The 27672-nt window shown below is 58.2% G+C and overlaps 2 protein-coding genes across 4 annotated transcripts in view; both read left to right on the plus strand.

The window, feature by feature from the left end:
• The first annotated feature begins 2485 nt into the window (after positions 1-2485).
• LOC119842344 lies at positions 2486-21669 on the plus strand. Its single transcript, XM_038370340.2, has 18 exons — positions 2486-2622; positions 4856-4914; positions 5353-5445; positions 5625-5752; positions 6032-6175; positions 6380-6454; positions 6879-7049; positions 7756-7852; positions 7979-8199; positions 8912-9065; positions 11798-12006; positions 12378-12495; positions 12881-13083; positions 19026-19143; positions 19578-19747; positions 20311-20408; positions 20513-20619; positions 21556-21669. The coding sequence occupies exons 1-17, from the start codon at positions 2600-2602 to the stop codon at positions 20616-20618; spliced, it is 2187 nt and encodes a 728-aa protein (XP_038226268.1). The 5' UTR covers positions 2486-2599; the 3' UTR covers position 20619; positions 21556-21669.
• A 3849-nt stretch (positions 21670-25518) lies between these two features.
• The window catches only part of MMP24 (matrix metallopeptidase 24), a 157427-nt gene continuing 155273 nt past the window's right edge, over positions 25519-27672 (plus strand). For 2 of the 3 annotated variants that reach the window (XM_043495644.1, XM_043495643.1), the window contains exon 1: positions 25551-25764. In XM_043495644.1, coding sequence (XP_043351579.1) covers positions 25669-25764 — 96 coding nt within the window. In that variant the 5' untranslated portion in view covers positions 25551-25668. Of the gene's footprint in view, positions 25765-27672 lie in introns of all 3 variants that reach the window. The other variant, XM_038369512.2, reaches the window with a different exon arrangement.

Raw genomic sequence — 27672 nt, forward strand, 5'->3', positions numbered from 1 at the left:
TCAGGAGATAAAAAGGGATTTGTGATCCACATCATTTCAGTATTGTTACCGTGTGCCTGATTTACATTCTGAACTGGTAAGAAGGGAATCCATGCGGTCTGCCATCAAAGCAGCAGAAGTCAGGCGTTCAAAAACTCCTGCAGGCGCGGAGGTATGCTCCTGGTCCCTTTGTGCACTCGCTTCTGCCATAGTCCCAGCTTCTCAATGAACGCAGTCACGTTGTTTGACTGGCGCCCTTGCATGCTAATCTTAAGTTGATTCAGGTGATGAAAGATATAAGCAAGATAAGCAAACTGAGCAAGCCAGGTCTCTGAGAACTTACCTGATCTGTGCATTTGCTCTTCCAAAAACCCCATCAGAGATTCACGAAGCTCAAAAATGTGATTCAAACCCTTTCTCTTGGAAAGCCGTCAGACCTCAGTGTGCAGGAGAAGGTTGTGATGCAATTCACCCATTTCTGCACACACTGCCCCCAAAATATGTGCATTCGCTTGGTGTGTTTTGATAAAGTTAACTGCTTTTATTGTCTTGTCGAGTTTCAGAGTAGCAGCCGTGTTAGTCTGTATTTGCAAAAAGAAAAGGAGTACTTGTGGCACCTTAGAGACTAACAAATTTATTTGAGCATAAGCTTTCGTAAAGACCATCTTTCAAGTCATCCAGCCTCTTTCTCATGGTCAGGTTCTCCCTGTGAACCATGCAGTACCTTACTTTTGCCAATGGTGCAACATCTGTAATTTTTTTTTTTTTTTTTTTGCAACTCCCTTATGCCTCCCCGTCATTGCAGCAGCACCGTCTGTGCACACACACTGCCCCCAGTCTAGGTTGTTGCTCATCATGAAATTCTCCAGACACTTAAAAATCCCATCACTTGTTTGTTTTTGTCGGCAGTGATCTGCAAAACATCAATGCTTCTATTTTCCCATCACAGATGTATTGCACAGAAACCAACAGCTGAACCTCACCTGACACATCCAAAGGGTCGTCTAGTTGTAAGCTGTATGTCCCACTTGCTTGAATCCTGGTCTTTCACATCAGCTACAACCTCTGTAAAATCCTTTTAAGGGTGTTGTTTGACACTGGCATATTCTTCAGTTAATTAGCAGCTTCGTCCCCTAGCATTTCACGGCACACTTCCATTGCAGCTGGCATCAGTAATTTCAGCAATTGTATGTGGCTTTCCGTTTTTAGCAATTCTAATTGTCACCATGTAGGATGCTTTGAAAGCCTTCTCTTGCAAGATTCATACAGTTTGTACAGTCTTTTTTGTGTTATAAGCAATTCCGCTTCATTTCAAAATTCTCCGTTGGCTTGTCAACGCTTTCCACATGCACGACCTGAGATGTATTTTAATTTTTTCGGCTTAAGTGCTTCCTCAGAAAGTACTTCTCCACAAATTACACCCTGGGGTTTTGATTCTCCACCCACACATACACACATAAAGCCAAGTTCAATGTAGCTGTAGTCATATTCCCTCAGGTTTTGTTTTTTTGAAGAGGGTTCCATTTCGCTTCTTTCTTTCTCTTCTCTCTGCTTTGAGACGGTTTCTGCTTGGTGAACAGTTGAAGCAGAGGGAGTCAGTTTACAAATAACAAACGTAGCCATTACAGAAATTAAACGGAGTAATTATAGTTCACACTTGCAGCTGAACAGATCACTAGCAGAAGTGCCACGAATGGGGGAGGGCACAATTTAAAGGTTCTGGGGGACATGTGACTCCCCACGTGTCCCCTCTTGATCTAACAGAGGTTTTCAAACTGGGGGGCATGCTCCCCTCTGGGGGCATGGAGGAACATTCAGAAGGGGGGTGAGTGGCAATGCCAGTTTGAACTTTTTGGGTAGAGCCCCCACAGATCGGCTGAGCTGAGGGGGGGTGGAGGTGGTGCTGCCTTCCCAAGCCCCACCACACTGGGCTGGCTGCCCAGAACATTCCTCTGTGCTCCCTAGGGGGACACCTGTAGTTGGAAAGCCTCTGTGCTAAATGGAAGGCAGAAATCTGGGGGGGGCATGTGACCCTGTGTGCCCCCCAGGTGTTGGCTCTGGTTGCTAGGAAGTTCACGGATTACCCCCCTCCAATTATATTGGTGGACCCCTAAGGGTCTGCGGCATAGGCGCCGACTCCATGGATGCTCTGGGACTGGAGCACCCATGGAAAAAAATTGTGGGTGCTCAACACCCACCAGCCACCCACCAATCAGCTGTTTGGCACCCCCCGTGCTCCCCCCCGCACCTCCTGCCCACCACCACAGTGCTACAGCAGGGGAAGGGACTCCCAAGGCCAGGCCAGCAGGGCAGGGGCATAGCTGGCACTAGCCCCTAGGCGCTCTGCCTCCCAGACCCTCTGCTCTAAGCGATTAGCCCCCGAGCCAGGGACAGAATCCAGGAGTCCCGACTCCCCCACCCCAGGGCAGCTCAGCCCCCTGCCTTATCTCTTCTCCAAGGCCGCAGAACTGCACTCTCGCCCCGTTCCCAGCCTGTCTCCACCCAGCCCAGCAAATCAGCTGCCAGGGCTGTATCGCCTGCCTCCCTCGGCAGCACCTGCTGCACTGTGTGCAAGGTTGTGCCGTGGGGCACTGAGCTGCCCAGTGCCCCAGGACCTGGCATGCCCACCATGCTCCTCATGAGGTGAGTGGGGGGCCTCTCCTGGGCCTGCCCCAGCAATGGCGTGGTGGGTGCAGGGCTGGGGCGGGAAATCCTGGCTGGTGGTAAAGCTGGGGGGACTGGAGATGGAGAGTTGGGTGTCTGTAAGTACGCTGGGCCCCCCCCGTCTCTGTTCTGCTGTGGTTGGGGGGGGGGTCAGTATCTGTAAGTACGCTGGGCCCCCCCGTCTCTGGGCTGTGGTTGGGGGAACAGTATCTGTAAGTACGCTGGGCCCCCCCGTCTCTGGGCTGTGGTTGGGGGAACAGTATCTGTAAGGACACTGGGCCCCCCGTCTCTGGGCTGTGGGGGGCAATATCTGTGAGTATGCTGGGCCCCCCATCTCTGGGCTGGGGGGGTCAGTATCTGTAAGTATGCTGGGCCCCCCTGTCTCTGGGCTGTGGTTGGGGGAACAGTATCTGTAAGGACATTGGGCCCCCCGTCTCTGGGCTGTGGGGGGCAGTATCTGTGAGTACAATGCCCCCCATCTCTGGGCTGTGGGGGGCAATATCTGTGAGTATGCTGGGCCCCCTGTCTCTGGGCTTTGAGGGGGTCAGTATCTTTGAGTACACTGGGTCCCCCATCTCTGGGCTGTGGGGGGGCGGTGTCTGTGAGTATGCTGGGCCCCCCCGTCTCTGGGCTATGGGGGGTGGTATCTGTGAGTATGCTGGGCCCCCTGTCTCTGGGCTGTGAGGGGGTCAGTATCTTTGAGTACACTGGGTCCCCCATCTCTGGGCTGTGGGGGCAGTATCTGTGAGTATGCTGGGCCCCCCCGTCTCTGGGCTGTGGGGGGTGGTATCTGTGAGTATACTGGCCCCCCCGTGTCTGGGCTGTGGGGGGCAGTATCTGTGAGTACGCTGCCCCCCGTCTCTGGGTTGTGGGGGGCAGTATCTGTGAGTACGCTGGGCCGCCTGCCTCTGGGCTGTAGAGGGGAGCGGCAGGCGGGTATCTGTCAGCAGGCTGGCCAATATCTCTGGTGTGGGAGCATGTTGGGGTCCCCACCGTGCCAAGGGCATGTGGCTGGTGTTTGGGTTTTGTGCTCGGGGCGGGGGGGTGTCTCTTGGCTGGAAGGCCGGGTTGGGACAGCGCTGCTGTCAAGGCAGCTCCTCTCTCAGTTCTACCAGCAACCCAGGGATTCCCAGTGCTGGCAGCCCTGCATGGGCACGGAAGGAGCAGAGCCAGGGGGAGGTGCCACCCCCCCCGCACAGTTGGGTGAGGGGAGAATGTCTGGCTCATCACAGTGTCATAGTCCCTGCACTGCTGGTGGTGAGTCTCCTGCAGCCCAGGTCAAAGGGTCCATTGAGAGCAAGGGGGTGGGTGTCCAAGCCCTGTCTTAGCTGCTGTGCTAGGAACTAGTCTGTGTAGCACCTGGCACTGTGGAGTGTGTCGGGGCAGGGGGCGAGATAGGGCTGTGACTGGTCAGGGCCTGGGGAAAGTTGGTACATGGTGCATGGCAGGATGGGGAAGGGCTGGGATCGGTCAAGGCCCGGGGTGGGGCAGGGCTGGGATTGGTCAGGGCGAGTTTGGTGCATGGCAGGACTGGGTTCTGATCTCAGCGGGGATCTGACCTACCATCCCGCAGCCCCAGAGCCAGGGCAGGTGAGATAGAGAATGACCAGGGCACAAAGCAAGCTCCCATAACTGCCTCTCCTGGGGCATGGCCATTTGTCCATCTGGACTGTGGGTGTCCAGCCTGGAATCCCCCAGCCCCAAACCTGCACCAGTGAGTTGGGGCCCAAAGCACCCCTAAGTTACAAACACACAGGCCCCAGTCTGTGTTGGGTGCTGCCCCATCCCATCCCCTGGCCAGCTGGAATAGTCCTTCCCAGAGAGCATCGATCCTTCTGGTACCGGGGGGGAATGAGGCACAGGCTAAGGGACTTGGTCATGGTCACATGGGGCACCTGTGTCAGCTAGGTTTGACCCTGTGCCCCAGGCTGGTGCATGACCTATCCCCTCCAGTCTCTAGAGGGAAGCTCTTGTCCTGTCTGAGCATCTTGCGGTGGAGGGCAAAATCCATCTGTGCCCAAATAGCCTCTGCGGGGAAGGGTCTGTGTGCATGTCGGGGTGCCTGCCATATGGGGGAGGCTGCCTTTTGCCCCAGGCCTCCTGCACTAACCCACAAGACCTCCTCCCTGCTCGGAACTGGGGCTAGCACTCGGGAGGGACCCAGAGGAGGGCAGCCCCTGTATTGTGTGACCTGCCCCATTCCTCTTTGCAGGCTGGGACTGCTCTGGGTGGTGGTGCCCTGGCACGTGGACTCCGTGTCCTTTCCCGATGGTGAGTCTTCTGGGGGGATGGTGCCTGCTGGGGGGCAGAGGGAGGGAATCCTGGGACTCGGGGGGCTTAGAATGATTAAGCCCTGTTTGGGGTGCAGGGACAGAGACTCTGATGACTACCCCAGGGCCCGGGGGTGGAGAGAGAACTGGGGAGCCCCTGAAGACAGCTGTGACTGGGGGCGGGATAGGAGACGGCGTGGGTGGTACAACACGGGTGGGGCTGGTGGCGGAGGTGGGAGGCTGGGGCTGGCAGGATGGGGCAGCCCCTGCTGTGACCACAGTTGGCCCCTGACCTGGAGCAGTAGCCCCAAGAGGGGAGCCGTGGTCCCCCACCTGACACACTTAGGGGACTAGGCCTCTGGTGCTCTGGAGTCCCCTGGCCAGGCATGGTGCTGAGGGGGGTTGGGTGCTGCCCCAGTAACACTGCCAATCCCCCCAGGAGCCGCTCGCACTGAGTGCCGGGGCCGTTACTTCTGGATCTGGCTGGACAAGGCATTCGTGGGGCAGAGCCACTGGCGCTATGGGGTCTACAGTGAGTGGGGAGGGGTCACGGGGGGCTTCCTGGCTCTTTGGAGCAGAGGCTGGGGCAAGGTGCAGGCCCATGGGTGGGGGTGGTCGGGGAGGGGTCATGTGGCGGGGGGGTGCCTGGGCGCAAGGTGCCAGGGGTGGGGCAGGTACTGGTGGGGTCCCAGGTGCTCTCTCTCCCCCCAGCTGAGTCGGGGCAGTACATTGAGGTGACACGGCAGCTGGCTTCGCAGTGTGGATTCATGGCAGGCACTGACCTCCGTGGGAACCCCCAGATCCGCGTCTCCTTCCTGGCTTGTTCCGTCCTCAACACAGTGAGTGCCCCCGGTGCCCAGGCCTGCCCTCCAGGAGCTGGGGTGGCCCATGTGTGACTCCCAGGCCCCATCCCTGTAACTCACTAGACCCTGCTCCCCTGCCAGCGCTGGGGAGAGAACCCAGGAGTCCTGCCCGAACTGGGCAGCCAGTTCTGCTCCCCCTGGTACTTGAAGTCTGGGTGCCAGCGTTGTACCCCCTGCCCCCAATCTCCAGTGCTGGAGCAGCCCCGAGGCTAGGCAGGCTCTAACCTATAGTCTCTTTTTCCTGGGGGACCCCAGTTTGACCAGGATTTCAGCCTGCAGCTGCGGGTGGATGTGACAGGCGCTGTGGGGCCCACCGTCCCCTATGACATGACCATCAGCTGCCCCTTGGGAGCCCCCTGGAGCCCCCGGGAAATTGTCTGCGAGGAGAACTACATGGAGGTGAGGGGGGGCCATGGTGGGGGATGGGGTGGTGGGGAGGACTTGTCTCCTGGTAGGAGTCCCTAGGGGCAGGCCCTAGAGCTGCTGGGGGGGGGCAATGCTGGGGGCAGGGTTCCCCACAGGCCCCTGTGTGATGTGATGCTGCCAGAGGGTACCATAGCAAGGTTTCCTTCCCCAGCCTGAGCTGACCCTGTCCTGTTGCAGGTGTCGGTCCGGCGGGCTGTGCCCGGCATCGCCAGGGAAGTGCTGAACGAGGACTGGATCGCTGCCTGGCCAGTGGTGAGTGGGCTTGGTGCAGCTGTGGCATCATGGTCCCTCTAGCAGCCCTGGACGGTACCCCGAGTTTGGCATGGGTGCCCAGGGAGCAGCGTTGTCTCTGGCACACCCTGCCCACAAAGCAGCATCAAGCCAGGACAACTTGGCTGTCCTGCTGCCCCATGGCCATGGACTGTGCCAGGTATCAGCCCATCAGCTGCCCAGCAGGGGCAGATTCCCCAGGGCACAGCGGAATCTAAGTGCCCAGTGGGTCCGGCCGGATTGCCCCAGCCATGTAACCTGGTGCCATGGGTATGGTGAGCTGGGCTGATCATGACAGGGGCTGAAGCCCTTAAGCTGAATTCAGAGCCATGATCTGTGGAGGCAGGTAACCTAACAGTGCCGGGACCCCTGCTCCCTCCCCAGCATATGTCTCTCCCCTTCGCAGGCCCAGGGGGCGCTGAACCAGGTGTGGCAGGTTGTCTTCCACTTCCAGAATGGCTCCCTGCTCAGCATGCCCGCCACGCAGGCCCACAGCCTGGGCTATGGGGTCAACACCACGGCCACCCGTGTCCTCTTCCGCACGCCATACGGCACAGCTCAGAGCGAGATCGCCTTAGTGAGGGGGCCTGGTGGGGAGGGCAGGGCACAGTGGCCACAGTGAGGTGTGGCTGGGGGGCGGGCTTGGGGGCACCATGGGGCCCAGTGGGGGGTGTGGGAGCTAGGTGCAGAGTGGGGTGGTTGGGGGGGCACTGTGGGCCCAGTGGGATGCGTGGGAGCTAGGTGCAGAGTGGGGGGGATGGGAGGGACAGCGTGGGCCCAGTGGGGTGTGTGGGAGCTAGGTGCAGAGTGGGGGTGAGGCTGGGTGGCAATGTGGGTCCAGTGGGATGCATGGGAGCTAGGTCCAGAGTGGGGGGGATGGGAGGGACACCGTGGGCCCAGTGGGGTGTGTGGGAGCTAGGTGCAGAGTGGGGGGAGGCTGGGGGGCACTGTGGGCCCAGTGGGGTGCGTGGGAGCTAGGTGCACAGTGGGGAGGCTGGCTGGGGGCACAAGGCTGCTATCAGGAGTCTCTGGGAGCCTGGCTCTTGCTGGCACCAGGTGGCCTCTGGCTACATGGTAGGCTCATGCCCAGCCCCTGGTGGGGAAGAAGGAGCAGTCAGGTGCTGACTCAGCACTGGTCCATGCCAAGGTGCCCCTGGGTCACTGCCAGGGACCAGTCAAATCCGGTCATACCAGGGGTCAGACTCCTGGGGAGGGAGAATGGGGGGGTCCCTGATGGAGCCATAGGACCCCTCTCTGCCCCTCCACTGACCCACTCTCCACAGGTGGAGGGGCTGGAGGTGGAAGTGGCCAGGGCAACAGTGTTCTACAAACAGGCCTGGATGATCCTCATGGTGGACACAGCTGTGGCCTGCCCCGTCAGTAAGTCCTGGAGGGAGCCTAGGGCTGGGCCAGCAGGGGCTGTGGGTCGGGAGTGAGGGGCACTGGGAGAGCTGTGGGGGGGGCTCAGGGGACCAGTAGGTGGGGCTCATGGCACCCTGTCCCTAGATTCCCCCATGGTCAATGCCACGAGCCTGAGCTGGGTGACGCCGCGGATCCTGCCATCCCTGGTGCTGTGGCCAGAGCAGTACCAAGACGAGGTCCAGATGGGCCTGGATGGTCTTGTGATCGACGCGGGCACTGTCGCACGCAACGGCTACACCTTCCTGACAGACTCCAAGCTCATCCACATTGTGGTGCCCATTGGTGCTCCCGGGGGGCTGCTGCAGGTCAGTGCGCAGGTGCCCAGGCATGTGGCAGCACAGTGTCCAGGCTTGGTCCTGCACCGAGACCCCTGTGACTGATGCTTCCCACTCCCCTGGCGCAAGGGTCCCTGTTCCAAAGAGCTCACAGCCTGCCTAGACAAAGAGGGAAAGTGAGGCCCCTCGGTCACTCAGCAGGGCAGTGGCAGAAAACTCAGGAGTCCTGGCTCCCAGCCCCCCTGCTATGACCCTCTAGACTCCACCCCCGTCCCTGAGCCAGGAGAGAACCCAAGAGTCCTGGCCCCCAGCCCCCCAGCTTTGACCCACTAGACCCCACCCCACTCCCTTAGCCAGGATAGACGCCAGGAGTCACAGCATGGCCTGGGGTGGGATGCTGGCCTGGATCTCCAGTCCGAGACCGGTTCCCATTAACTGCTGTTGCCGCCCAGTCTGTGCCCAGGGTGAGATATGCTGTCAGCCTCCCCCTCCCTGCAGCAGCTTCTCCCAGCACCCCTGGCTCCCCAAAACTCCTGAGAACTTGGAGCAACTGAGCTCTGGACCCGGAGCCGGGGAGAGAGAGAGAGAGAGAGAGAGAGAGTGTGTGTGTGTGTGTGCGCGCGCGCAGGGGAGGGTCAATGAAAGAGTTGGTCCTGGTTGTCCCATGGCCGAGCTCTCTCCTCCCAGGAGGGAGTCAGGGGCCTCCCCATGGGGGTGTCACTGCTCCCCCTCCTCCCCACAGAGCGCCCTGGTGGATAATCGCTATGGCACCAGGTACGGCATCCACCTGCTGCTGGACCGGCACTGGCAAGGGGATGAAAGTGACCGGACCCGTCACCGCAGCTACCGTCCCATCCGCACCCCCTTCTCCCCACAGATGCCCCGGATCATCGACGGTAGGTGCAGCTCCTGGGATCCCTGTGGCCTGGCCGAGCCCTGCTGCACACGTCCCCGCTCCGCGGGAAAAGGGGTGCTCAGGCCATGCGAGGGAGAGCTGGAGATCGGGTTCCCAGGAGAGCTCTGCCTCTCTGATGGCCTGGGTCTGTCCCCATGCCCAGATCACTGTCCCCCCTCTGCAGCAGAAGAGCCCCCTAGCTCCTAGCATGGGGGGACCCCTCAGCCCACCTGGCGAGAGCTCCCAGGCCCCTGCGAGCTGCCAGCTTTAAAGGAAGTCCCCTTCCACAAGAGCCTCGACCATCCTTTGCCCCACTGCCCATCCCAGCACCTGCTCCAGCAGACAGAGCTGCCACACGGGAACTGGGTCTATGGGCTGATTTGGTGTGGGATGGGTGGGGGAATGCTTGTCACTTCTCTGGGCAGAGGAAACCGCCCCGCCCCCACTCGGTTTTGAATCGTTTGGATTCAGCTCCTCTAACAACCCAAAGGTCAAAATCCCCCATTGGGGTTTGCTCCCTGCCCCCCACGCCCCGTGCTGCTGGCATCTGAGCTGGAGGGATGGGGTGGGGAGGGAGGAAGCGATGGAGATGACTCCTTCTTAGTCTAGAGGGCGGTGGGAGAAGGAGCCCTAGAGGTTGACTTTAGTCTAAAATGGGGGGTTAAATGTCCCTTGTGGGACCCTGTCACTTCCCACGGGGGGAGAGCTTGGCTCCAGAGTCCCTGTCTTGGCCTCCTCTCCCCACCTGCCCCCGCATCACACCCTGGCCACCAAGGGGGCTTTGTCAGAGCGGGGGAAAAGCCCCATCTTTGTACACAGAATTACAGCCTTTATGCATGGCCCCTTGACCATGTTGGGCCGTAGGCTGAGTGAGCCCCTGGTTTTGCTACTGTAACCCTTCTGCCCGTCAGAGTTGGCAGCAACAAGGGCCGGGTTCAGTATCTAGGGGTTCCATTCCAATAACACAATGCAAAACCGGCTTGAGCCCCGACCCAGTGACCTGAGACAAATATATACCACCCCGGCTGGCCGCCTCCAAGAGACAATACTTCCCCTCTCGCAAGCACATAATCTGAGCGTAGCAGAAAGTCTTTTAATAACAGAGAGAAACAATGTGGCATTATGTTGGGGAAACACCACCACCAAGATTCATAACACAATCCACGAGCAAAAAAAACCCACCCCAAGCAAATTGGGGTGTGTCATTTCCCTTTGGTTCTTGAGTCCAGCAACCCAAAATCACCCAAAGTCCCAAAAGTCCAACGACCCAAAAGTCTCTGTCCCTGGTTAGGGCAGCCCCAGAGTTTGAAAGTTTATCTGCAGAGTTTTACTTCCCAACCTGGGTGGAGATGGGGGGGGGGAAGGGGTTAAGGGGCACCTTATGTGGTCCAAAGCTGATTGCCCCACCTCTCCATGGGGATCCGCTCTGCCAGCCGCCCCCATGAGCTGATCCAGGCATCTGACAAACTGCTCTGCTCCACCAGCCACTCTGCTCTGCTCGCCGTCCTGCAAACTGCTATGCTCTACTCTGCCAGCCATCCTGCAAATGGCTCTGCTCACTGTCCCGCAAACTGCTCCACCATATATCTTCAGGCTCCCCCACCACACAACACTCAGTGATTTCAGCTTCAGTGCTGGCGCACCACTAGCCCAAAGTGAATTCAGCTCAGCAGCCTGTAACTAGACTCCTAATAGAATCAAAATTAGCTCTGATATTCCACAGGGGAGAAAAGAGGAAGTACAATTAGCACGTAAGGCCCTCACCAGGGGACCCATACCACCACGTATTAATACCTGTCCCCAGCCTGTCTCCCCTCACTAGGTTTTGGAACCCATGACCCTTGCCTCGAAAGTGCTGCTTAGTTGATGGTGAGTCCCTCCATCATAACAAAAGGCCGAGTATAGTTCCACTGTCCTTGATTCACATAATCAGGATAATAACAGTTTATTCCTGCCCCAATAAAAGAGAAACTGGGGCTCCTACAGCAGCCAAAGTGACCATCTAGGCAGGGTGGGTGGGCCTATGCAAATGAGATCAGCCCCTGAAGTTCTTTTCCACAACCCACCATGACTCGCCACCAGAGGTCAGGGTGGAGCTCATCCTGACTCTGCTTACGCTACTCTGCACAAGGCCGTCTGGCTGCAGTGCTGCTGTTCCATGCCCTTGCTCTCCAGTGAGTCCAAACTGCCGTTCAGAGCCGGACAGATGCAGGGACACACGCAGCCTTTGACAGGCAGCGTTTCTTGGGCCCCTGGAATGCAGCGCTGAGAGAGCCTGGCTTAGTGTGGGAAAGTGAAGCCCACGTGGCCAGCACTCCCTGCCCTGCTTTGCCCAGACCCCTCGTTCTGTCCATCTGACGAGCTGGGGGCAGCTGAGTTCTTTACGCTGCGGGTCCCTTAGCTCCACGCAGTCCTGGGCTAATGGCTCTCCATGACAACCTGACCAGGCCTACCTGCTGCCCATGTGACTCCAGCACCTGGCCCAGAGGGGCAGCAATGCAGAGTAAATGGGGAAACTGAGGCATGCAGAGTTTTCATAAAACTATTACAGTAATTCCCACATGCTCACCAGGCAATGGCAGGATGAGCCACTGCTGGTCTCAGCCGGGCTCATCGCCCTGGGCATGGGGTTGCCAGCCTGGGGGTCATGGCTGCTTGGGCTGGGGCACTGGCTGCCTGGGGGAGTGTTCCAGTGAACCCCACAACCTGGTGCAACCCCGTCTCCTCCCCCAGACACCGTGGCAGCACAGGGCTTCTTCAAGGTGCGCCTGGGGCACTTCCTGCCTGATGTGGAGCTGGTCTCTGTCTCGGTGGGCGGACGTCCCTTCAGCCGTCCTGAGGCCGAGGACCGTGGCTTTGACCCCCACGAGGTCCCCAACCCCAATGGCACCAGGGCCTTTGGGCTGAGGGTGCCCTTTGCTGACCCCCTGGTGCAGCAGCAGGTAATGGTGGTGGGGCATGGGGTGGTGAGGAGATGGCATGTGGGGCCAGGGCAGTGAGCTCCTGTGCACATGGAAGGATAAGCTGCTGTCAGAGCCCCAGGGCTCTCCTCCAGCCTGATGCTCGGGGGCTGCCCTGCCCATGCAGCAGCTGGCTTGGGGGTGGAGGCTGGCATGGAGGGGGGTGGAAGAGGAGGGTCCCAGTCATCAGGATGTATAGCGCAGAGGTGCCCTGGGGAGGCCCACTTCACTCAGTGCCCCATGGTGTGGCGGCTGCACTAGCCTGCCTATGGGAGAGCTGCGGGGGGGGGGGGGGGGAGGGGCGGTTGTCTAGATCCTCAGCCCCACTCTGACCCAGTCTGTCCTCCTGGCAGTACCTGCATGGCCCCCTCAGGCGTTACACTCTGCACCTCAACTACACCCTGAGGCTACTGCCCACAGGTGAAGCCTTCACCCAGGCAGGGCTCATCACCTGTGATGTCCCAGACGTGGGTGAGTTGGGGGAAGGCCTGGTCCGGGGGCTGGGGTGATGTGGGTAGCAGTGTGGGCAGAGGCTGGGGGTGATGTGGGGGACAGTAGGTAGCTGTGCGGGCATGGGCTGGGGTGCTGTGAGTGCAGCGAGGTCGCATGGACAAGCAGGGCCTGGTGTTGGTGTGAGTGGGGGGAAATATGGAGGTCGGGGGATGGGTGGGGTTGGCATGCGTGGCAGGTGTGGGGCGGGGGTCCTGTGGCTCTTGGGGTCAGTGGCTCAGTGTCCCTATTCCTCCTGAGCATGGTCTGCAGCTTCCCACATCCCAGTGCAGGGCCTGGCTGAGCCCTTGGCTCTGGGCTGCTCAGAGAGACTGGACCCATATTTAACCCCTTCTGCTCCTGCTAGTGCCCCCCAGCTTCCAGGGCTCCTGTGAGGCTGGGGCACTGGCCCTGCTGATGACCCATGGGACACTGGACCGGTTCTGGATTCCCTATGTCGGGGAGCGGCCCCTGAGCCAGCTGGCTGCTCCCCACAGCTACAGAGTCTCTGATGATGGTCGCCATTTCCACCTGACTGTCCCCCTTCTGGCGGCTGGGCTGGCGTATGAGGTAGGTGGGGGGGGTGGGGAGGGGCAAGAGCAGTGGGGAAGGAGGATGGAAAATGTTCTGGTGGGGGTTGCAGTTCTCCTGGGAGGGAGCAAGAAAAAAGGCTGCCTCACACCTACTCTCAACCGGGGACAGCCACGTGTTCCCATCGCTCTCCAAACACACGAGCTGCTCAGACTGCAATGGACGAGCTTTCAGTCAGCAAACTCAGCTGCCCTGGGATGGAGCCGTTCCTCAAGAATTTGTCCGGGAAAAGTCAAAGCCAGTCATTTCCTCCTGACTTCTCCATCCTGGGTATGGAACAGCAGCATTTTCTAGAATTCAAAATGACCCATTTTTTTCCTGGCTTTTTTGGAACTTTTATTTTGTGAGAAATTTTCAAACTGTTGAACTTTCCTGTGGCCTGGACACCCCAGCTCCAGCCTGTCTCCTCCGGACACAGTCTTTCAGCCACAAACCCAGGGCAAAACCTGGGCAAAGACTTTCTCAGCCCCAACGCTTGCTGTCTTGGAGAAGCAGTAAGAAAATGGGTGAAGCCCCCTCATTTCTAACCCAGACCAATCACAAAGACCAAAACACTTAGGCTGGTTCAGGAACATTTAAATTTTTTTAATGTTTGGGACGAGTCCTCCCAGATTTTCCCACAAACTGTCACTTCTGACAAACTATCCCCAGTCCCATTTGTAGCTGGGGGAGAGGGAACTCGCTTCAATAGGCACAATATTGAACCAATGAGCAAAGGGTGACTGTTGCAGTTCATGCCACCCAGAGCAGCCGCTGTCTCTCAAGAGCTTCGCTGTAGCAACAAAGAGATTCCCTGGCTTATCTCTGGGGGATTTGGGTGTCCTGATGTGCCATCACAGAATCATAGAAATGTAGGACTAGAAGGGATGTCGATAGGTCACTAGACCAGTCCCCTGCACTGAGACAGAACCAAGTATTATTGAGACCATCCTTGACAGGTGTTTGTCTAACCTGCATTTAAAAATTTCCAGTTTCACAACCTCCCTGGGTAATTTATTCCAGTGCTTAACCACCCTGACAGGAAGTTTTTCCTAATGTCCAACCTAAACCTCCTTTGCTGCAATTTAAGCCCATTGCTTCTTGTCCTGGCCTCAGTGGTCAGGGAGAACAATTTTTCACCCTCCTCCTTGTAACAATCTTTTATGTACTTGAAGACACTTATGTCCCCATCAGTCTTCTCTTTTCCAGACTAAACACACCCAATTTTTTCAATCTTCCCTCATAAGTCATGTTTTCGAGATCTTTAATCATTTTTGTTGCTCTTCTCTGGACTCTCTCCAATTTGCCCCCATCTTTCCTAAGTGTGGCGCCCAGAACAGGACACAATATTCCAGTTGAGACTGTGTCAGTGCGGAGTAAAGCAGAAGAATTACTTGTCGTGTCTTGCTTACAACACTCCTGCTAATACATCCCAAAATGATGTTTGCTTTTTTTGTAACCATATTACATTGTTGACCCATTTTAATTTGTGATCTAGTACAACCCCCAGATCCCTTTCCGCAGTACAGTACTCCTTCCTAGGCAGTCATTCACCATTTTGTATGTGTGCAACCGATTGTTCCTACCTAAATAGAGTATTTTGCATTTGTCCTTATTGAATTTCATCCTGTTTACTTCAGACCATATCTCCAGTTTGTCCAGATCATTTTGAATTTTAATCCTATCCTCCAAAGCCCTTGCAACCCCTCCCAGCTTGGTATTGTCCGCAAACTTTATAAGTGTACTCTCTATGCCATTATCTAAATCATTGATGAAGATATTGAACAGAACCGGACCCAGAACTGATCCCTGCAGGACCTCACTCATTATGCCCTTCCAGCATTACTGTGAACCACTGATAACTACTCTCTAGGAATGGTTTTCCAACCAGTTATGCACCCACCTTACAGTAGATTCGTCTAGGCTATACTTCCCTTGTTTGTTTATGAGAAGGTCATGTGAGATAGTATCCAACACCTTGCTAGTGCTTCCCCCTGTCCACAAGGCTTGTAACCCTGTCAAAGAAGGACATTAGGTTGATTCAACATGATTTGTTCTTGGCAATTCCATGTTGACTGTTCCTATCTTCTAGGTGCTTACAAATAGAATGTTTGATTATTTGCTCTATTATCTTTCCGAGTGCAGAAATTCAGCTGACTGATCTGTAATGCCTGGGTTGTCCTTGTTCCCCTTATTATAGCTAGTTTGACAGGGTCAGGCCAGATGGCTATAGGAGAGTAATAGAAGGCAGATATATTAGCCCCAGGCTAAGTAGGTCCCTTTTTCCTGGGTAAGGTAACAGGGAAGGTTCCAGAACAATCGGGAACCTTCTGGAGACAAGACAGGCTGATTAGAACACCTGCAGCCAATCAAGAAGCTGCTAGACTCAATTAAGGCAGGCTAATCAGGGCACCTGGGTTTTAAAAAGGAGCTCACTTCAGTTTGTGGTGTGCGTGTGAGGAGTTGGGAGCAAGAGGCACTAGGAGCTGAGAGTGAGAACGCGGATGGAGGTGTACAAGCATTATCAGACACAGGAGGAAGGTCCTGTGGTGAGGATAAAGAAGGTGTTGGGAGGAGGTCATGGGGAAGAAGCCCAGGGAATTGGACCTGTTGCCCAGCTGTTCCAGGAGCCACTGTAGACAGCTGCATTCCACAGGGCCCTGGGTGGAACCTGGAGTAGAGGGCGGGCCCAGGTTCCCCCCAAATCCTCCTAACTCCTGATCAGACACAGGAGGAATCAACCTGGACTGTGAATTCAGAAAAACGGCCAAGCTGAGGGCTGCCGTGAAGCTCCAAGGTGAGCAAATCCGCCAATAAGCGCAAGACCCACCAAGGTAGAGCAGGAACTTTGTCACACTAGGTACTATATTTACTCTTTTCCAGCCCTCAGCTATCTCTCCCGTTCTCAAGATAATCGATAATTGCTCAGAGATCTCTTCAGCCAGTTCCTTAAGTATTTTAGGAGGTGTTTCATCAGGCCCTCCTGACTTGAAGACATTTTCACTTGTTCTATTCCTCTTTTAGCCTCAGATCCTACCCCATTTACACCGATGTTCATTATGTTAGTTGTCTGGTCACTGCTAACTTTTTTGGTGAAAATTTTAGACACTGCTGCATTTTTCTGTCATTGTCTTTCCCTCCTCATTGAGTAATGGGCCTACCCTGTCCTTGGTCTTCCTCTGGCTTCCCATGTATTTGTAAAATGCTTTCTTGTTACCATTTATATCATGAGTTAGTTTAATCTCAAATTTTGCCTTGACCTTTCTAATTTTGTCCCTACATACCTGTAATGTTCTTTATATTCATCCTTTGTGATTTGACCTAGTATCCACTTAATGTGTGACTCTCTTTTGAAGATCTCCTGGTTAAGCCAGGGTGGCTTCTTACCATACTTCCTATCTTTCCCATGTTCTGGTATAGTTTTGCTCTTGTGGCCTTAATAATGTCTCTTTAAAAACCTGCCAACTCTCCTGAACTCTTAGACGTAGACTTGCTTCCCATGGAATCTTACCTACCACTTCCCTGAGTTTGCTGAAGTCTGGCTTCTTGAAGTCCATTGTCTTTATTCTGCTGTTTTCTCTCCTACCATTCCTTAGAATCATGAACTCTGTCATTTCATGACAACTTTCACCCAAGCTGCCTTCCACCTTCAAATTTTCAGCCTTGTCAGAATCAAATCTAGAATAGCCTCTCCCCTAGTTGCTTCCTCCACTTTCTTTAATAAAAAGTTGTATCCCTTGCATTCCAAAAACTTGGATAATCTCTGCCTTGCTGTGTTATTTTCCCAACAGCTGTCTGGGTAGCTGAAGTCCTCCATCACCACCAAGTCCGGTGTTTTGGGTGATTTTGTTAGTTATTTTTTAAAAAAGCCTCAGCCACCTCTTCTTCCTGGTTGGGTGGTCTGTTGTAGAACCCTACCATGACCATCACCCTTGTTTTTCACCACTTTGATCCTTACCCAGATGCTTACCTGGTCTGCCTCCCACTTCTATCTCAACCTCAGTGCAAACATAAACATCTTGGATATACAAGGCAACACCTCCTCCCCCTTTTCTCTGCCTGTCCTTCCTGAACAAGCTGTACCCTTCTATACCAGCATTCCAGTCTTGGGGAATTATCCCATCAAGTCTCTGATGCCAGTTATGTCGTAATTGTGAGTATTCACTAGTAATTCTAGTTCTTCCAGTTTATTCTCCCTACTTCTTGCATTTGGATACAGACATCTCAGGTGTTCATTAGATTTCCCCTCAATATCCCTTCTTGTCTGTCCTTTGCCCCTCTACAATTGTCCATGTTTCTCCCAGATTCCAACCCTTCACACACAGCTCCATGTTCTGGACTTACCCATGGGCTTTCGTCTCCTGCCCTTGTCGAATCTAGTTTAAAGCCCACCTACCAGGTTAGCCAGTCTGTATCTGAAGATACTCTTCCCCTTCCTGGATAGGAGGAGTCCATCTGTGGTCAGCAGTCCTTCTCAGATCGGGATCCCATGCTTGAGGAAGCTGAAGCCTTCCTGGTGACACCATTCGCTCAGCCATGTATTGCCCTCCAGAATGTGTCTCTCTGCCCAGGCCCCTGCCCTTGCCCAGAAAGATAGATGAGAACCCCCACCTGCACCCCAAAATCCTTCACTCTCCCTCCCAGAGCCCTGTAATCACTCTGGATCTGCTCTGGGTCATACCTGGCAGTAATGTTAGTGCCCACATGGATGAGCAGCCGGGGTTAGTAGTCAGAGGGCCTTGGCAATTCCTCCATAACGCCTCAGGTACGGGCCCCTGGCAGGCAACACACTTCCTGGGATGCCAAGTCAGGTCAGCAGATGAATGCCTCTGTCCCACTTAAAAGGCAATCACCGACCATCACCACCCTTCGATTCCTCTTGGGAGTGGTGGCTGCGATCCTTGCAGCCTTGGCCTCCTTCACCTTTGCGGGGGATTACTCATCCTTTATTGCCAGGGCAGAATACTGGTTTGTCATCTCTAAGGCTGCAGGATTGGGAGCCAGAGTGGAGCACTGCCTGCTGCCAGAAGTAACTAGCAGCCAGATTTCTCCCTGTGAAGGAGCTGTTTCCTCCTGCCCTGGTGGTGTTACTGCAGTCCTCTCCAGCTGATTTCTTCATCAGACTTGGAGGTTTCCATATTCATGTTTTTCAAGGAATTCCTTGTGTGCACAGATGCTTCTTAACCTAGCCACCTCCTCCTGTAGCCCTCCAACCTGTATCTTGAGAGGCATCTCTCCCAAGCTTGGCTTTCTATGACAGGCCACAGTCTCTGCAAATCCACACCAAGGCCTGGGTAGTGGCAACCATGGCTGGGTTCTCTGTCTGGACACAGGTAAAGGTGGAGGAGATAGGAGCAATGTTGGCACCGATGATGCGGCCTTTCCGAACCATAGCTGTATTCTTTCTCCCTCTGAAACTCCCCTGTTCGCCAGCTCTCCTTGGTCACTTAGCACCTGCCTTTGAACCCTTCTGCTCCCTGCATCGAGGGCTGCATGAAGTGACATCTGCCCCTGCCCCACCGTGCCATGGAGATGGGCAAAATCCAACATGCAAACTCATTGCCTCTGAATGGGGAGTGACTCCAAGTCCCACAAAGCAGCCAGTCTCTGCCTACAGCATGGCTCCTCCGAGAATAGGGGTGAAGGGGCTGATGCCCCATAGAATAGGAAGGGGGACTGGGCTAACCTGCTCATCCAGCTCTCGCTGGACTTCTGGCTGGCTGGCTGCCTGCTTGGTCCCAGCCTACCTCGTGTCTTCCTCAGCAAAGCCAGGTGGGTAGCTCCTGCCCTCCTGCTCTAAGGACGCATGGGGGCAGGAGCCAGCTCAAGCACTAGTGATGCCTGACCTCTCCCAACCCCTGGGCTCTGCTAGGACCTGGTGAGGAGGGTTCCTGACTGGTGCTCGGTCCCCAGGTCACTCTCACACACTATCATACCCCCAGAGCATCTCTCTCCAAGAGCTGACGGCTCGGCTGGATTTCTCCTTGCGGGACAACAAGACTCGCTCAGTCCTGGCTTCCTTTGCCTTTGTCTGCACCTTCCCCACTGGGCAGTTGCTGGGTGAGTGCCTGGGTGGAGACCCCCTGCCAGAAGCATGGGATGTTCCCTGTGGGTAGGGGGTGCCTCTGGGCCTTAGATTCCACTGGGGTGAAGTGATCAGCATCCCTTCTCCTCTAGATCTGGCTCAGCCAGTGGGGCCTGGCTGAGATTCCTTAACCCACCTCCACCACAGCCATCGGCCACACATCCTGACCCCAGCCTTGCCCCCAGCCCCACCCCGTGGGGAATGGCTGCCCCATCTGGGATTGGAGATCCACACTGGCCACAGGGCCCAGACCCCTCCTGCACCGATCACCCCATGCATGGGATTTGGGGGGCAGCAGAGGGGTCTGAGAGCCTCAAGCTCACCCAGTAGTTCCTGCTGGGAGAATAAGGGGTGATGGTGGGGTCTCTAGGCCTGATCCTGACTCTCTTTCCCCCCTTCCTGGGCACAGTGTGCCTGCCCAATGGCACCTTGGTGGCTACGGTGCTGAGCCTGGACACCAAGCCTGCCCTTGACCCGCGCCGGACCCACCTGAGGGACCCAGGCTGTGGGCCAGTGGCCTCTGATTCCTCGCGGGCCCTCTTCTCCTTCTCTCTGTCCTCCTGTGGGACCACACGGCGGGTGAGCCCCCCACGGGACATACTTTCCCCTTGGGGTTGGGGAGGTCTAGCAGCTGGTGGCTGAGACTGGGGAGGAGCATCTGGTGACAGGAGGGTGGGTCTGATGCTGTAGAGCCCTGCAGCTCTTGCTTAGCCATGGTCTCATGCTGGGCTTGCTGGGATGGTGGCAGGGCTTTGCTATGGGGGGGCAGCAGAGTGGTGGTGCAGGCTGGTGTCTGTAAAGCAAGCCATCTGGAGTGCAGAGTGATGTGGGGTGCAGGGCCTCCCCTCCAGCCACACCAAAGCCAGAGGCCAACCAAGATGGCTGGATTCGCTCTCCTCAGTCCCTGTGTCTTAGCTGAGCCAAGCCCCTTGCCCAGGGAGATACGTGTGCTCTTAATGCAAAGGGGGCGGGTAGACCTGGGAGCGCACCAGAAGCTGTGACTCCATGGGGCTGGCATTTCTAGTGGACTGGATTTTTACTAGGATTTGGGTGCTGAGTTCCCGGGGCTGGGGGAAGCCCAAGGAATCCCAGCCTTCCTTGCTGCTGTGTCTGCCCTCTGACTCTCAGTCTCTCCTGCACAGTTCGAAGGAGGCTACCTGGTGTATGAGAATGAGGTGACCTTTATGCCTGAGGGGGTCCCAGCCACATTCCCCATCATCACCCGGGACTCAAAGTACAGGTGAGGGCCAGCTCTGGGGCTGGGTGTTCCTGCAGCTGATGGCAACTGGCTTGAGAGCTCCAAAGTTCCCATCCACCTGGCTAAGCCAGTGTATCCCTCTGCAGGCTGACTCTGCGCTGCCGCTATCCCCTGACAGAGACGCTCTGGGTCTCGGCCTGGCGGCAACTGGGGCAGGATGTGGCATCAGTGCCCCACCGACCTGTGGGTTGAGGTAAGTGACACGGCCCAGGCACTTGCTTGGATCCATCCACCCAATGGGCAGGCCTTCCTCAGTGCCTGCACCCCTCCGTGGCCTGGGAAGGTGGCTCCCAGCTCAGAGAGCCGGAGATACCTGGAGCAGGGTATGTCTGCCTCTGCTACACTGCAGCTGGGAGCAAGCTAGCGTGCCGTGTGGCCATTGCGGCTCCGGCGGAGACTAGCCCCGAGCTCAGAGCCAGTGGGTCAGGTGACGTGAGAGCGGAGCTCTTGTCCGAGCTGCAATGGCCACAGGGCTATTTTTAGCACACTAGTGTGAGTGGATCTAGCGCAAATCTCTGCTCAGGCTGGGCAGCTCGCTCCCAGGTGCCGTGTAGATACCTCCAGAGCCGCCCTGGAGCTCTGCCCTGTTCAGGCAGGACTCCTGGAGAGTTAGGCGCACAGAGGTTCGCACTGATCCATGCCCTGGTGTTTGCCTTGTAAGCTTCAGGAGAAGAGCAGATGAAGCCTAGCAGGGGAGGCCAGACAAGGTGTGAGCAGGTCGACTAGCCCTGCCCTAGAGCGGGCCACTTCCTTCTCCCTGCACTGGAACTCTTCACGTGCTCCGCCCTGTCACCGCGAGCCATGCCTATCAGCTCCCTGACTGCAAGGAGTCAGGAGTGACACCTATTGGCTGGGCTCCCAGCATCCTCTGGGGCACAGGTCTGCCAGGCGGGGGTGCTAAGTCTGCCACTCCGGGCTCCAAGGTGCAGTCACAAAGCTAGTCCCATGTCACGGCCTGACCTCCAGCAGGTGCTCAGTATCCCGCTGCAGGGTGCAGGTGGCAGAGCCCTGAGAGTGGGTCCCATGGCCCCCACCAGCCTGGCAGTGCCCATCACTGTGCTGCTTCCTCCCACGCAGGCCCTGCAGCCACAGGGCTGGCCTCACTTTTGATCTGTCTCTTTCCTTGCAGGTGTGTGGGAATAGCAGGCTCCAGGCCTAACTCATGGCCCTTGGGCCTGGCAGCACTGGGCAACTGGCTCCCAGCTCGCCAAGCTGTTACAAAATAAACTCTCCTTAGCTCTCAGACCTGTGGCTCTAGTACCTTTTTTAATGAAGGTGAGGGGGGTGGCAAGGACCACCAGGCTAACAGGGTCATCGGGCTATAGAGGCTAGCAGGGTCAATCTCACCTTGACTCGTGCACCGCATGGCTTGGAACACTTGGGACTCCATCTGCGCAAGGGGTTAACAAGCCAAGCCAGCTCTGAGCCCACCCATATGGCTGAGCCAACATCCCTGAGCTGACCAGCGCAGCCTCTACCTTGGGCTGCCCTGTACCAGGCCTGGGGGGTGCCCAGAGCTCCTCATCTAGCTCTCTCCCTTGCAGCCTGACCCCAGCCATGGGGGGTGGGAGGATGCAGAGTACCCACCCAACCCTAGCTTTGCCTTAGCGGTGGGCCGGGGTAACTTCCTCAGTAGCTGCTGACACGAGCCCTTAATGCCAGCTGGGGAGCAGTCAGAAGGGACCAATGCCTGATGGTGCAGGGGGAACTAAAGCTGTCCGTGTCCTGGGAAGTGCTTGGCACTGTACAAAGGCCAGGCCCCAGGGATGGCTGGGGCTGGGGAGAGGGGTGCTCCCAACCCCTAGCTGGGAGTTGAGTGCTTGCTGCAAACAGTGGCAGCTAACGGGCATTTCAAAGGGCATAGCTGCAGCCTGTGCTTGGAGGGAGCAGGACGGGGGAGCGCTGTGTGCAGTTCGCCTGGGGGTTGTTTGGGGAAACTATTTGCTTGTTCTCTGCATACTGGGGGCATAGCTGGGCCGTGGCCCCTGAGTAAGGCCGCTTGGCGCTCAGCCTTGCAGCTCTGATCAGCCCACCTGTCTGACATCTCCGAGGATACGTCTCCACGGCGCAGCGCGTGTAGCGTACAGGGAGCCCCACTGCAGTGAAAAGCACACACAGCCCCCCAGCGGGGAGCTTGCACCCAGAGTTACCAACTTTCTACTCCCACGACATGGAGCACCCGTGCTCCGCCCCCTCGGCCAGGCCCCGCCCCACTCACGCCCTTCCCCCCCCGTCGCCCCCTCTCCCCACCCTCGCTCATTCTCAGGGGGTTGGAGGGCGGGGGCCCCAGGCTGAGGCGGTGAGTTGGGATAGGGGAGGGAGGGGTCTGGGATGGGGCCAGGGATGAGGGGTTTAGGATACGGGAGGGGGCTCCGGTCTGCGGAGTGGAGCGGATGGGTTTGGAGTATGCGAGGGGGCTCCGGGCTGAGGCAGGGGGTTGCAGTGTGGGAGGGGGTATGAGCACTGGGCTGGGGCCAGAAATGAGGGGTTGGGTGAGGTGGTGGGGGCGGGGCAGGTGCTACGGGCAGTGAGGTGTGGGGAGGGGGCGGGGCTAACTGGCAGTGGGGTGGTGGAGGCGGGAGCGGGTGTTATGGGCAGTGGGGTGGGGTGGTGGAGGCGGGGTGGGTGTTACGGGCGGGGGGGTCAGATAGTGGGGAGGGGCAGGTGTTATGGGCAGTGGGGTGGGGTGGTGGAGGAGGGGGCGGGTGCTACGGGCGGGGGGGTCGGATAGTGGGGAGGGGGTGGGTGTTACGGGCAGTGGGGTGGGGTGGGGTGGTGGAGGCGGGGCGGGAGTTACGGGCGGGGGGGGTCGGATAGTGGGGGGGAGGGGGCGGGTGTTACGGGCAGAGGGTGGTGGAGGCGGGGCGGACGTTATGGGCGGCGGAGTCGGAGGGTGGGGAGGGGGCGGGTGTTACGGGCAGGGGGGTTGGATAGCGGGGAGGGGGGCGGGGCGGGTGTTACGGGTGGGGGAGTCGGAGAGCGAGGAGGGGGCGGGTGTTACGGGCGGGGGGTCGGAGAGCGGGGAGGGGGAGGGGCGGGTGTTACGGGCGGGGGGTCGGATATTGGGGAGGGGGGCGGGGCGGGTGTTACGGGCGGGGGGGTCGGAGAGCGGGGTGGGGGAGGGGGCGGGGCGGGTGTTACGGGCGGGGGGGTCGGAGAGCGGGGTGGGGGAGGGGTGGGGGCGGGTGTTACGGGCGGGGGTGTCGGATATTGGGGAGGGGGGCGGGGCGGGGTGTTACGGGGCGGGGGGGGTCGGATAGCGGGGGAGGGGGGCGGGTCGGGTGTTACGGGCGGGGGGGGTCGGATATTGGGGAGGGGGGCGGGGCGGGTGTTACGGGCGGGGGGGGTCGGAGAGCGGGGTGGGGGAGGGGGGCGGGGCGGGTGTTACGGGCGGGGGGGTCGGATATTGGGGAGGGGGGGCGGGGCGGGTGTTACGGGCGGGGGGGTCGGAGAGCGGGGTGGGGGAGGGGGGCGGGGCGGGTGTTACGGGCGGGGGGGTCGGATAGCGAGGAGGGGGGCGGGGCGGGTGTTACGGGCGGGGGGGTCGGATATTGGGGAGGGGGGCGGGGCGGGTGTTACGGGCGGGGGGGTCGGATAGCGGGGAGGGGGGCGGGGCGGGTGTTACGGGCGGGGGGGTCGGATATTGGGGAGGGGGGCGGGGCGGGTGTTACGGGCGGGGGGGGTCGGATAGCGGGGAGGGGGGCGGGGCGGGTGTTACGGGCGGGGGGTCGGATATTGGGGAGGGGGCGGGGCGGGTGTTACGGGCGGGGGGGGTCGGAGAGCGGGGAGGGGGGCGGGGCGGGTGTTACGGGCGGGGGGTCGGATATTCGGGAGGGGGGGCGGGGCGGGTGTTACGGGCGGGGGGGTCGGATATTGGGGAGGGGGGCGGGGGCGGGTGTACGGGCGGGGGGGTCGGAGAGCGGGGTGGGGGAGGGGGGCGGGGCGGGTGTTACGGGCGGGGGGGTCGGAGAGCGGGGTGGGGGAGGGGTGGGGGCGGGTGTTACGGGCGGGGGGGTAGGATATTGGGGAGGGGGGCGGGGCGGGTGTTACGGGCGGGGGGGTCGGAGAGCGGGGTGGGGGAGGGGGGCGGGGCGGGTGTTACGGGCGGGGGGGTCGGAGAGCGGGGTGGGGGAGGGGGGCGGGGCGGGTGTTACGGGCGGGGGGGTCGGATATTGGGGAGGGGGGCGGGGCGGGTGTTACGGGCGGGGGGGTCGGATATTGGGGAGGGGGGCGGGGCGGGTGTTACAGGCGGGGGGGTCGGAGAGCGGGGTGGGGGAGGGGGGCGGGGCGGGTGTTACGGGCGGGGGGTCGGAGAGCGGGGTGGGGGAGGGGTGGGGGCGGGTGTTACGGGCGGGGGGGTCGGAGAGCGGGGTGGGGGAGGGGTGGGGGCGGGTGTTACGGGCGGGGGGGTCGGATATTGGGGAGGGGGCGGGGCGGGTGTTACGGGCGGGGGGGTCGGAGAGCGGGGTGGGGGAGGGGGGCGGGGCGGGTGTTACGGGCGGGGGGGTCGGATATTGGGGAGAGGGGGGGGGCGGGTGTTACGGGCGGGGGGTCGGAGAGCGGGGAGGGGGGCGGGGCGGGTGTTACGGGCGGGGGGGTCGGAGAGCGGGGAGGGGGCGGGGCGGGTGTTACGGGCGGGGGGGTCGGAGAGCGGGGTGGGGGAGGGGGGCGGGGCGGGTGTTACGGGCGGGGGGGTCGGAGAGCGGGGAGGGGGCGGGGCGGGTGTTACGGGCGGGGGGTCGGAGAGCGGGGAGGGGGGCGGGGCGGGTGTTACGGGCGGGGGGGTCGGAGAGCGGGGAGGGGGGCGGGGCGGGTGTTACGGGCGGGGGGGTCGGAGAGCGGGGTGGGGGAGGGGGGCGGGGCGGGTGTTACGGGCGGGGGGGTCGGATATTGGGGAGGGGGGCGGGGCGGGTGTTACGGGCGGGGGGGTCGGAGAGCGGGGTGGGGGCGGGTGTTACGGGCGGGGCGGCAGGACAGGGGGCGGGGCGGGGCGGGGGCGGGGTGAGCGACTCGCTTTGTCCGTGTCCCCGCCCGGCGCTGGCCCCGCGCACACGCCCCCTTCCGTCATCCTCGCGCTGCCCCGCAGGGGGCGTGGCGTCCCGGTCCCGCCCCGCCCCCCCGGAGCCCGCGCGCAGGCGCAGGCGCAGGCGCAGAGCAGAGCAGCGCGGCCGGCGGGCCCGGCAGGTGCGGTGGCCCCTCGGCGCGGCCCGAGCCGTGACGGCCGCTGCTGCCCGGAGCTGCCATGGAGCGGAGGCTCCGCTGGGGCCTAGCCAGGGCCTGCTGCTCCCTGCTGGCCGCCTTCTGCGCCCTGCGCTGGGCCGACGCCAGCAGCGGCCGGGTAGGTGCTGACCGAGCGGGCCTGAGGCCATCGAGCGGGGTCCGGGGCTCCCCCTCGCCGGTCAGGGGAGAGTGAGCCCGAGGGGCACCGGCGCCCCCCGGCGCTCGGCGGTGAGGGGATTTAGCTCCTGCGGGGCGTGGGGGCGCTGGCGCCCGTCGCGCCCCCTCCCTCGCCCGAGTGGGGGCGCAGGATGAGGGTGTTGCGATGATGCCGGTAGGCGGTAGGTGGTGGGGGCCGATCCCGGGGGACTGGCTGGGTGGTTCTGTTCCCGGGGGTCCGGGAACTGGGGTGGCCAATGGGCTCTCTCAGTATTTTTGAATCTGCCCTGGAAAAGTTGGTGTTTCCTTCATGGGAAGAAATTGAGAAAGAATTAATGGAAAAAGGATGATCCCCTCCCCCCCTCCCCCCCGGTGTGATTTACGTTATGCAGGTAGTTGCTTGAAGGTATTTTAGCCCAGGATGTGAGGAATTGCGGGTAATTTCTCAGCTAGTTAAGTGCTACAGGACATTACTGCTTTGATCATTAAAAAAAGTCTATTTCTCTGTTTTTGTACGTATGCAAATATAGGAGAATGTATATGAAGTGAGCTGTAGCTCACGAAAGCTTATGCTCTAATAAATTTGTTAGTCTCTAAGGTGCCACAAGTACTCCTTTTCTTTTTGCGAATACAGACTAACACGGCTGCTACTCTGAAACCTATTTTACAGCAGTGGCTCTCGACCAGGGAGGGGTATGTGTATTGCTGGGGGTACACAGAAGCCTTCCAGGAGGTACATCAACTCCTCTAGATAGTTGCCTAGTTTTACAACAGGCTACATGAAAAGCACTAGCAAACTCAGTACAAACTAAAATGTCATGCAGACAATGACTTGTTCATACTGCTCTATACTATACACTGAAATGTAAGTACACTATTTATATTCCAGTTGATTTATTTTATAATTATACGGTAAAAAGGAGAAAGTAATCACTTTTCAGTAACAGTGTGCGGTGACACTTTTTTATATTTTTATCTGATTTTGTAAGCAAGTAGTTTCTTAGTGAGGTGAAACTTGGAGGTATGCAAGACAAATCCGACTTGTGAAAGGGGTACAGTGTCTGGAAAGCTTGAGAGCCACTGTTTCAGAGAATAGCTAGAGAGGCAAGGTGGGTGAAGTAATCTTTTGTTGCAGCAACATTGCATAGAACAGAGGATACGTTTTTTTTTCAAAACATTTTGCTAATGAGAGGCCCCTCACTCATAGTTGAAGTTCGGAGCTCCTGACGCTTACTTTGCGCTCTTTTGAATGTCTGATTGCTTATTTAGGGGACTAAGTGGAAGATGAGCTTTTTTGCACTTTCTCCCATTCTGGTGTGAGGAAGAACTTCTTCATAAAATATCCACAAGGTCACCTATTATCCTCCTTTAATTCTGTTCTTAAAGCTCATCTTTGCTAGGAAAATTACAGAAAAGTCAAGAAAAAACTGCTGTGCTCAAACAGCTGCTTATCATGTTGATCGTACTTGTCTTATTTTCTTGTATATGCTTCCTTTGTTTGTATCGACCTGTGATCGTTCATCTTATATTCATTTTATGTAGCTCTCTGGGGTAGGGACTATCTCTTCAGTTAGCTGTTTGTGCAGTGCCCAGTATAATAAATACAGGATCTCTAGTGTTACCACAACATAAGTAGTTAATAATAATAATAATAATAATAATAAACCCACCCTAATCTCTCACTACTCCATTGATTTACAGGCATGTCCCTTTCTGTCAATTATTTGATGTTTCTCCTCTCTGTTTTCATTGAAGCCATTAGGTTTTTCCCTCAGTTACAGACTAGGAGCTTTTTCTTCCCTGCCCCCGTTATGGTCTGTGAGGGCATTCTCCCTGATTGTCTCCTACCTCGTCTTTATCTACCAGTGTT

The sequence above is a fragment of the Dermochelys coriacea genome, chromosome 13 (assembly GCF_009764565.3).
Source record: "Dermochelys coriacea isolate rDerCor1 chromosome 13, rDerCor1.pri.v4, whole genome shotgun sequence".
NCBI lineage: Eukaryota > Metazoa > Chordata > Testudines > Dermochelyidae > Dermochelys > Dermochelys coriacea.